Here is an 11011-nt window from a genome sequence, read left to right as displayed (position 1 = left end):
TACCCTTTTACTATATAGAATAGAAGCCTGGTGCATGGGTGGGGGCTGGCTGGTTTGCCCTGAAGGGTGTCCTGGATCAGGGTGGGGGTCCCCACTGGGGTGCCTGGCCAGCCTGGGTGAGGGGCTGAGGGCCGTTTTCAGGCTGGCGGGTGACTGAAGCTCCCAACCTGTCCTTTTTTCCTTTTTTTTTTGTTCTGGGCCAGCTTTAGCTCTGAGGCTCGGCTCCAGCTATGAGACCTCCGCTGCTGAAAGCAGGTTTCTGGCCTTTGTTTACCTTCTGTATTTGAAGCAATGTTGCGGTCCTGCTGGCTGAAGCCCGGGGTTTTGTTTAGCTTCTATATTTATTTCAATGTTGCTTAGAGTGCAGCTGAGAGGCTGGCAAGGCAGGCGGGGAAGCTTGGCTTCCTCCATCACTGAAGCAAGCAAGCCTCCCTATTCGCGTCAGCTGCCTGGCTGCCGGCCGCCATCTTGGTTGGCAGTTAATTTGCATATCTCACTGATTAGTCAATGGGAAGGGTAGCGGCCATACGGCTAATTACCATGTTTCTCTTTTATTAGATAGGATAGGGAACTCAAACTTTAATGGTGTTATGTGCAATTTGTAAGGAGGCAAAAGATGGCAGAACAGAAATCCTAAAATTAGCTGGTGCTTCTGTGCTATTACTGCTGCCGCTGCTATTTTTCTCCTCTGGATGGAATTAGTGAACCTCCCTCACCGGTCCAGAGCATCGGCCAGCCGTTCACTGCATCCCATGGGGCAGAGGTCAGGGCTTGTCCAATGGCAAATTACTGTAAGAATTCCATCAAAGAATGAATCAAAGACCATGTCACTGGTTAGATAGCTAGTAATTTCATCCATTGAGAAAATAAGATAGTTACTACAATTTTATGCAGCAACTTTCTGATTAAAACCAATAATAAAACCAAAGCACATCAGGGCAGGCCATTGCTCTTCTTTATATTTTCTTTTATTTTATTCTTCATCCAACATAAATGTTGATTTTTAATAGTGCTTCAGCCCAGAAATGGCACACAGCACGTTCATTCCCAACTCATGCGTCAGATCAAACTGCATGCCGTGCCCAGCGGCCATGGGCTGTGACGTGCATGCTTCCGCAAGCCTGACAAGCACGGCAATGTCTACCACGGTACCTATCAAACATCTCCCTCTCAAGGGCCTCATACTCAACAGACCTGAACCTGAACAGGTCTCCTACTGGAGCCTGAACTGCGGATGTTTTCTCTCAGAGACGGATGCCGCCATCCATCCAGCTGCCCAAGCCTGATGGCCATCCTCCCCACTTCTCTCTAAATACAACTGGTCATAGTCTTTTTGATTCAGTTGCCTTAAAACATTTTGGTTTGGTTTTCCCTCTTCATCTAATACCACCTTACTTTCAGCCTGCCTTGCTTCTCCCCTGGAGTATTAAAAAAGACTTTTGCCCGGCCAGCATGGCTCAGTGGTTGAGCATCAACCTATGAACTAGGAGGTCACAGGTTCAATTCCTGGTCAGGGCACATGCCTGGGTTGTGGGCTTGATCCCCAGTGTGGGGGGTGCAGGAGGCAGCTGATCAATGATACTCTCTCATCATTGATGTTTCTATCTCTCTCTCCCTCTCCCTTCCTCTCTGAAATCAACAAAAATGTATTTAAAAAAGAAAAGAAAAGTAGGTTGGATATTCTTTACATGTGTTATTAGTGTCCTGGGAATGGGTTTAGTGCCTTTGGAGTCTCTCTGTTTCCAACCTTAACATTGGTGTCTTCCTGGAAGAGAGCTGGACAATGAGGGAAACACAGCAACACCAGCCTGCCCGTCCACCTTCTAGATTTAAGACCATCTAAGTCAGCAGTTCTCAACCTGTGGGTCGCAACCCCTTTGGGGGTCGAATGACCCTTTCACAGGGGTCCCCTAAGACATATATAATTACATATTGTTTTTGTGATTAGTCACTATGCTCTAATTATGTTCAATTTGTAACAATGAAAATACATCCTGCATATCAGATGTTTACATTACGATTCATAACAGTAGCAAAATTACAGTTATGAAGTAGCAACGAAAATAATTTTATGGTTGGGGGTCACCACAACATGAGGAACTGTATTAAAGGGTCATGGCATTAGGAAGGTTGAGAACCACTGATCTAAGTGATCTGAATAGTCATGAAAGAAAATTGTATTCTCCCTTATCTAGTACTTTCACTTTTCATGACCTTTGGCATGATGTTGGCTACTAAATATATTTTACTTTTAACACTCTAAACAGCAAAGTAAAAAACCACAGCTATTTAGCTAAATGGGCTGGCATCTAGAATTACCTGGATGCAATCTAATCTAAGCTGTCTGTTTATACAGATGTGACCAGCTAGTAGCAGCCAGTGTCTGATCATAAAGGGTCTCTGAGCAGGGGAGTGTCGGCTCACAGCCGTGTTTGGGAAGCACACCCTATCCGCATGCATTTGGGGAGGGTTTGGGAAGGGCAGGCTGGAGACAGGAGACCAGTTAGGATAAGTGACAGGTGATGATGGTGTGAGTTAGAGAGGGGTGTGTTGTTACTGGAGAGTGGACAGCGGAGTGGCTTCGTGGAATTTGACACTCAGACACATATGTGCTGTAATCTTCCAGCCAGTGTCTGATCATAAAGGGTCTCTGAGCAGGGGAGTGTCTGGGAGTGTTTGGGAAGCACACCCTATCCGCATGCATTTGGGGAGGGTTTGGGAAGGGCAGGCTGGAGACAGGAGACCAGTTAGGATAAGTGACAGGTGATGATGGTGTGAGTTAGAAAGGGGTGTGTTGTTTCTGGAGAGTGGACAGCGGAGTGGCTTCGTGGAATTTGACACTCAGATACATATGTGCTGGAATCTTCCGTGTTGCTGACCTCTTACATGTGTCCAGCAGTTCACTGACACATCATTGCACTGAGGTTGGGAACAGTTTCATTTGCCTGCCAAATGCTCGAGGAACACCTGGGCCTTTGTGGATGCCATTGAAAGAGCTCACTACCAACAGTGTGGCGTGCAGTAATCTGCTTGGATTTAGATGCGCTCACAGTCGAGCCTCTGCCTAAATGTTTGCGATGACAAGGAGTTGATTATTTCCTGAGGCAATGTGGTCAGAACTGAGATTCTAAATCTGCATGCTACTTCCTCACCCACCTGCTAGCTCTTCCGAGGTATGGTTTTCTTCCTGTCCCGTGTCCTTGGTACTTGAACACCCCAGTATTCGGCCTGGCCTCTGGATTCCTTTCCCTGCTGACCCTCTCCTCCTCTCCGTGGACTTGGTCTGTGAGGATCCTGGATGACAGCTGGCCAATGAATTGGTCCTTAGAACGTCCATCTCACCCTTAGACATTCAGGGTGGTGTCATAGCCTGGGGTTCATCTCTAACTCCGTTCTTTTGTCTGTTAAATGAAACTAACGGAGTATGGCTCCCGTAACAAACCAGGATCGAACTAATTGACCGTAGTTTAACAATGTAAATTATGAACTCGGAAATTTAAGTTGCAGTTGAAATTGTATTTACAGGGGAGATGAAGGATAGCAAAAGTGATGCCAAAGCAGATTTCTCTGTCCAAAATGTGGCATTATTTTTTTTTAAGTTTAGTGAAACATGCTTTCACTACGAAGTACTTCTTTTTAAGATGTTCATACTTGGCAGCACACTCCACAGTGAATGTTTCTGTGTGTGAAAAGGGATGACAGATTCAAAAGCCTCAGGTCACCTCAGGGCCTTCTCCCCCCCCCCAGCCCCGCCTTTATTGAATAAGATATTACAAATGTGTCCTTATCCCCCCAATGTCCCCTCATCCCCCTCAGGGCCTTCTTAGTGGAAAGTTCTGCAGTGGGTGCAGCTCTGTCATCAGCATTCCCCACATCGGTGACGCCATTTCTCCCTTTACCTGCTAGAAGCGCTACATTGTGCTTTGCTTTGTCTTCCTTTCACAAATTCTGAAGCGACTCCTACCGCTGGCTCAGTTCCTGTGTTGAGCGTGCAGATTGGGCGCAGTGTGTAAGGCTACGCTGAGGGTTTGATGCCCAGCCACTGGTTTATCTCCCCTGCTTGTCAAGGACACCAGGAGACAGAGGGTCTCAGCTCCCTGCCAGGGAGTGTAAGGAAATGCCAGTGTATCCAAACAACAGAACCAATGTCACCATGCCTTGCCAGTCTGCCCTTAGAACGTCTCTTTCCTGAGTATACAATTTAAATGTGGTTAAGACCTTAATATTTACAGAAGTTAGAGTGGTATGAAGTCAAGAGACCTGAGCGAGGTGGGACCCACAGTTAGTCCTGGGAGCGACACCAGGCTGCTCTGAGGCCTCGGACAAGTCATGTTTAGAGTCACCTGTGAAATGGAGTTTATCGCAGCTGTTGTCCACTTCACACATTGCATTTCTTCATTCGTGTTACAAATAGTCAGTGAGTGCCTACTAGGGACCAGGCACTGAGAATGCAGCAGGAACAAGGCGAATTAGATCAGTCCTCCCTTCATGATCCCCATGTCCTGCTGGGGAAGATGGGAAAAAACCTGGTACCCGGGGAAAAGAAGGCGGTTTGGTGAGAGAGAATTATTGGGGGTGTGGAGTGGCAATGCTATTTCAGACAGTTGAGTTGAGAATTCTATTCAGCTTTGGAATCCTGGGCTCCCAGAGGAGGTTCACGCACAGTGTGCACACGTCCTGGCAGCTCAGGGAACAAGCTCACTTCTGCCCTCAGGCAGCAGGGGTGGTGGGTCCTGAACCAGCAACTGGGCTGCAGTTGGCGCAGGCGCCGAGGGGATGGGAGTGTAAAGAAGAGGTGCAGACTCCAGCGATAAGGGCTCAGGAAAGGCTTTTTAGGGGGGTGACACTGAAACTGAGTCCTGAAGTCACGTGGGCATCCAGATGGAGGGATGAGAGAGGAACGTGGAGAACGTGCCGTGGATCAGAGACAACATGAAAACACTTGGGTGGAAAATATGTAAGCAGTAACTATTGTTCTACTCCCCTAAGTGTTATTATGTGATGGCGGAGGAGGTGGCTCAGAAGGTCACTGGTAACAATGAGAAAAAATATTGTGTTGATAATCCAAACTTTGTTTCAGCCCTATGGAGTATCATCACTTACGATTTATGGGTCAATTTCAGTTTTTTCTAATATACCTTATACTGAACTCATTTCCATTTTGAATGTGAAGTTACGAGATACAGACTAGATGATCTATTCTACGTTTTCAGGGCCTGTCACACCACAAGACCCCCGTACTTTGGAGAAGGGGATCGAGTTGATTACCAATTTATCTCTGAAGAGGCTTTTAATAAAATGGTGCACATGGTAAGAATGTTCTCCTTTATTTTTATTGTCCAAGAAATACATGTGCTCTGGTAGAAACATTGGAAAACAGTAATAAAAAGAACAATTAGATTTTGTGTTTGTTATGAGAGATGTATTCTTATTGGGTTGTTTTTCCTTAATCCACTTAATCCATCATTGTCCACAGGCTGCTTTATTTTATGATCTTAGAGAAAGTATTATAAATTTTCAATACGACTGATGAGTAGATGGTTTAAGAAAATAGAAGTAAAAGCACCGTGAAAAATGGTTGTGATCTGTGTTTATCAGGTTCTCCTATTATTAATCAGATTTTACTGAAGACAGACAGCTCTCACAGACCTACGTGGTGCACAGAGCTTGCGAATTGAGCATTCCAGGGGATGGGTTCTGCCCAGAGACCCTCCTCTGTTTGCTGTCAGTGGGGCTCTCTCATTGCTGCCTCCTGGAGCACTATTTCATCATGGTGTGCTCCATGCGGCTGTCCTGTCCCTGACCCCTAGGCAGCCTTCCCCGTCCACTGTAGCACCCTGTTTGGGAAGTTCTGAGTCTTGGAGGCCAGGCAGTTCACTAGTGCACCAGGGAGCCTTACTGTTAGACTGGAGAAGAGTCCTAATTTCTTTTAAGTCCATGTCCTTCCAGTGTGAGGGGAGCTGCCCTGCATTAGCCTGAAACAGGCGCTCTGGGCAATCAGACTCAATTTATTTTCCTGAAACCCTAATAATCTAATTGCTAGTACTTTATGACACCCTTGTTGCTGAGTTCATTTTCTTAAAGATAATTTATTTGTTCTTTCTTTTTTATTGAATTTATTGGGGTGACATTGGTTAATAAAACCATATAGGTTTCAATAAAATGTAATCTGCATCCTGCATTGTGCGCTCACCACCCAAAGCAATGTCTCTTTCCATCCCCATGTACCCCCCTTTGCCCACTTCTACCTCCCCCGCCCCTCTTTCCCTCTGGCTATCACCACACTGTAGTCTATGTTTTTATTTCTTAATCCCTTCACTTGTGTTCTTTTTTGACCTTCACCTGCAAAGGGAACCCCCACAACCCTCATTTGTTTTATTTGTCAAAAGTGTATGCTCATGTCAATACACGTCCACCCGTGACCCCCAGGGGAACTAAAGGAATGTCTCATGTCTTCATCACTACCAGTGAGTGTGAGCCTATTGTCTCTTCACCAAGGGCCTTGATTCTGTTTATATAATCATTTGTTCCATCACCAAAGGAATCCTGCACCACTTTTCCCCCTGAAATTTACAAAATGGCCAGATTAAGGGTGAGTCTCTGTTTCTGCTTTTGAAAGACCACCACCCACCAGTGATGCCCTTACAGCTGCATCCTCCCTGCCTCTTCCCCTCCCCTCCCGCCCTCCTTTCTGTGCCCCACCTTCCCCAGTAAGGAGCCTGGCTTCTGCCTCAGTGCACATCAGCACGGAACGTTCAAGCACAGACCCCGCAGCAGTGGCTACGACCGACCAGCTGCGCCACGGAGCATGTTTCCTCCGACATTTGCAGAGAAGCCCTCCTGTCCCAGGCCCTTTCCCTCTGACCTTGTCAGAGGCACATCTCGGAGATGCTGTGTATGTTCCCTCCTGGGCCCCGTGCTGACAGTTCAGTTTACTGTGTCAAGAGTCCTCTGGGACGTCACAGTTCTGAAAGCTTTAGACCAGGGGTCCTCAAACTATGGCCCGCGGGCCACATGCAAATACAAATACTGTATTTGTTCCCGTTTTGTTTTTTTACTTCAAAATAAGATATGTGCAGTGTGCATAGGAATTTGTTCATAGTTTTTTTTTAAAACTATAGTCCGGCCTGCCAATGGTCTGAGGGACAGTGAACTGGCCCCCTGTTTTAAAAGTTTGAGGACCCCTGGTGTAGACGAAGTGGTTCTCAACCTTCTGGCCCTTTAAATACAGTTCCTCATGTTGTGACCCAACCATAAAATCATTTTCGTTGCTACTTCATAACTGTAATGTTGCTACTGTTATGAGTCGTAATGTAAATATCTGATATGCAGAGGGTCTTAAGCGACCCCTGTGAAAGGGTTGTTCGACCGCCAAATGGGTCGCGACCCACAGGTTGAGAACCCCACTGCTTTAGAGGGATCCGAGGAGTCATCTTGTTATTAGCAAGAAGCATTTTCTTAAGACACTCTGGGTTGAAAGACAACTAGTTCCCCAAATCGATGTTGATTTCTCTTGTTGGATTGGAGGCATTTTTTCTCGGTTTGGTGCATCTGTTCTCAGTACCCACGTGCTCCCCTGGTGTTCCACACCTTGCCTGTCATACCCGTAATCAAGTCTGCTTCAGTTCCTCCTCAACAAGATCACTGAACTCTGTGCTGTATTTAGTCTTACAGTTCCATTCCCTCTGCAGAAATCCTTATGTGTTTGAGAATCACTCATTTTCACCTCTTCTGCTGACACATATGACTTCAGTATAATGTCAGTTCCTTCAACTTGAATTTTGCTCTGACGCCCTTCTCTTTTCTTAAAAGTGAGCTCGAAGAGAGACAAACCTACGGATTATAAACTCAGGACACGTTGTCAGCTTTGCTGATCTCGGCCACACACACAGCCTTCTGTGCACAGAACCCTGCTCTTATCCCCTCAGGCGGCCTGCCCTCCCCCACTTACCATCCGCCCTGGATAGATAACCCTGGCATACCCATCGCCAACCACCCGCCCCTAACACACCTCCCAACCAGCCACCCCCCAGCATGTCCATGACAGCCACTTACCTACTTCTTTTGTGCAAATAAGACCACAGATCTGGAGGCTTCTGAAATATGATTACTGCTATTTACTAAAAAATTCACTGGCAGGGAGAAATGAAAGGAGTGTCCCTTAATCTTAATTCTTAAAAAAATAAAATTAACAGGGTCTGTTTTATACATAAGCACAGTGCATGAGTAATTCCCACCCTACATCCTTCCAGAAACTGTATTTGGAATCCACAGAGGGAGGCTCTTGTCCCCAAAGTATATATAGTATATATCTTAAACCTGGTTCAAGGTTTTTTGAAAACAGGGTGAGTCACAGTAAATAAGATAAGAACATACCTGGTAGATTATCTATCTATCTATCTATCTATCTATCTATCTATGGAATCCACAGAGGGAGGCTCTTGTCCCCAAAGTATATATAGTATATATCTTAAACCTGGTTCAAGGTTTTTTGAAAACAGGGTGAGTCACAGTAAATAAGATAAGAACATACCTGGTAGATTATCTATCTATCTATCTATCTATCTATCTATCTATCTATCTATCTATCTAGTTGGTTATAATACATAGATTAAAAGAAAAGGAGTCACAGTATTTGTTCCACAGAGCAAAGAGGGTATAACACAGAGAATAAATAATTGAGGATACTTATAGTTGAGTTAACTTCCAGAATCTATGACATAAGCTTCTTCTGATTTGAGGGGGTGGATTTTCCTCATCTTTCGAAGCAGACACATCCCCCGGAGCCCATCCCACCCTGAGGGGCACCCAGTGTCTCCTGACCTTCTACCACTGCCCCGACAGACAGCCTGTCCCGTCCTCACACATCTCATGGACAGGGGTTCAGGAGGCGCAGGGTAGCTCGGAGACTCCTAACTGCATGTTCTCACTGAGGATGCTGCCATTGGGGGTCAGCCTTGCAGGTTCACTTCAGAATTTATTTCAAAACATGCACATGAGGGGTCAGAGCTGTCCATGTTTCTATTCCTTCCATTGTCATTAGCCTCCTGATTTATATTAGACCTAGTGGTTTCATAACTGTAATATTGTCAGAGAAAGAGACAATTTTGAGACATGTGTTTTTACTTGTTTTTGTTTGTTTTGTTTTGTTTTGCAAGGGAGTACAGCTTGGGAAGAGCTGGGTAGCTTATAAGGAAAAGCAGGATAGGTCTGTTCCTCATGGCCCCTGTCAGCACGCAGAGGTTTCAGGACGGCCCTGTAATCCGCGGCCTTTGGGTTTACCGTTTACCGGGCAGAGCAAGCTTTAGAGAAGGGGAGCTTTTCCGGGCCACCCTGGGTGCTGGCAGAGCCCAAGTTGCTGAGGCAGATGGCGAACTAAGTTTTTCTGTTTCTAATGGAGATTTATGGAGCAGGTTGGCCAGGAGGTGGGCAAGTAAGCAAAATGACCTGTTCTCCATTTCACTCTCTCACATTTTGTCAGCACATTATTTCCAAAAACCTAATTTGTCATTGCCAGCAGAGAATTCTGAATCAACTTCTCCGTCACAGTCTGATATTAATGTTCATAGGCCCATTGTTATATTATTGGTAATATCGGTAAGTTTTATGGAATCATATAAAAAGTAAGACATCAAATAATTTTCTTTATATTAAATTTCATCATGGCAGCTGTTTTAGGAAAATCTTTGTACTTCTTAAATTTCAGGGGAAATTCATTCTCACATTTAATTATAATGATCACAGTTACGGATTGAGTAGGGACACCATAGAAGGCATCGCCAGAGACGGGTTAGCCAGCTGTGTTCATATGGAAATAGAAGTAAGTGTCTTTCTTTCAATCAACTTATCTTTAATGTGTGTGTGTATTTATATTTGGGGTGGCACCCTGCTAGGCACAAGAGGAATGCACACGGAGGCGTGAGATTTTAAGTTTACAATTAGTATGTGGGAGGCAAGACACATAAAAAATAAATGACAGGAATTAGATTCCAATACAAGAAGTGTGTTACTCATAATGTCTGCATTCATTAGGAGTAAAACTGCCACTCTGGGTTTATTTTCTCAGCCATTTTCTCACTAGATTATCCTCTTGCTTCTAAGAGCTTGGGCTGAGTCTCTGTGAAGTGATATTGGGTAAAGCCTGATCCTCACAGGGTGTGGAACTGGTTCCCTGTCCCCTCAGGGCGATGGCAGCCTGCAGGTGGCCTTGTTCCCTCATTCTCCGTGGGGATGTGGGCTCTGCTGCCATTTGACTCCGCCAGTTCACCGGTTGCGGTATTTTCGTTCTCTTAGCAAGTTAGACTTGCAGGATTGGCGGGGGGGCATTCTCTCTGCCCCAATACCCCATCTCCCTGCACTAATCTTCTGTATTAATACACAAGTTTCTCCAAAGTGAAGATTCAAAGGAAAAGCATGAATATTCCACTCATGTGTTTTTAAAAATATGGCCTTATTAACTGAAAGGCTAAAGCCGGGGGTGTGCGAGCAGGCTAAATAGCCATCTCAGATGGTGAGTAAAGAAAAATTGAATTTATTTAAGGAAAGGGGTTGGGGGATGGAGCTATCCAAAGAGGAGGGCCAAAGGGTATGGGGTCCATGATGGCAGCACAAATCTACTTAGGAGAGTGACAAAGGAAGGGCATAGAAGAAGCAACAGGAGAGCCTAGGCCGGGCTGCCTGAGCTCACTGAGAAGTCAGAGAAAAGGAGACAGGTTCAGGGGGGTAGCCCAGGATGAGCTGCTGCTGCCCACTGCTTCCCTGGTTGCAAGTCTCATGGGGTCCCTTAGAGGTTGTGGGGTACGTGCCTGTGGGGAAAGGAGAGGGGGCAGGGAGTGGCAGGGGCGTGCTCCTTGGAGGGAGAGCGCACACTGGGCCCTTTGTCCTGAGCGTATTTGTCTCTTTCCTGCAGGTGGAACTCTTAGGGGAGGTCTCAGGGGAGGGTCCCAACCCGTGGTTCTCAACCTTCTGGCCCTTTAAATACAGTTCCTCATGTTGTGACCCAACCATAAAA

General features: G+C 45.8%; 1 protein-coding gene across 1 annotated transcript in view; it reads left to right on the top strand.

The window, feature by feature from the left end:
• The window catches only part of LRGUK (leucine-rich repeats and guanylate kinase domain containing), a gene marked incomplete at its 5' end in the record, with an annotated part of 101588 nt that overhangs the window by 38561 nt on the left and 52016 nt on the right, over positions 1-11011 (top strand). Inside the window, 2 exons of the mRNA XM_005864116.2 lie at positions 5214-5310; positions 9707-9820. Coding sequence (XP_005864178.1) covers positions 5214-5310; positions 9707-9820 — 211 coding nt within the window. The remainder of the gene's footprint in view (positions 1-5213; positions 5311-9706; positions 9821-11011) is intronic.

Source organism: Myotis brandtii, unplaced genomic scaffold (genome assembly GCF_000412655.1).
Source record: "Myotis brandtii unplaced genomic scaffold, ASM41265v1 scaffold1858, whole genome shotgun sequence".
NCBI lineage: Eukaryota > Metazoa > Chordata > Mammalia > Chiroptera > Vespertilionidae > Myotis > Myotis brandtii.
This window is presented reverse-complemented; position numbering and strand designations above follow the sequence as displayed.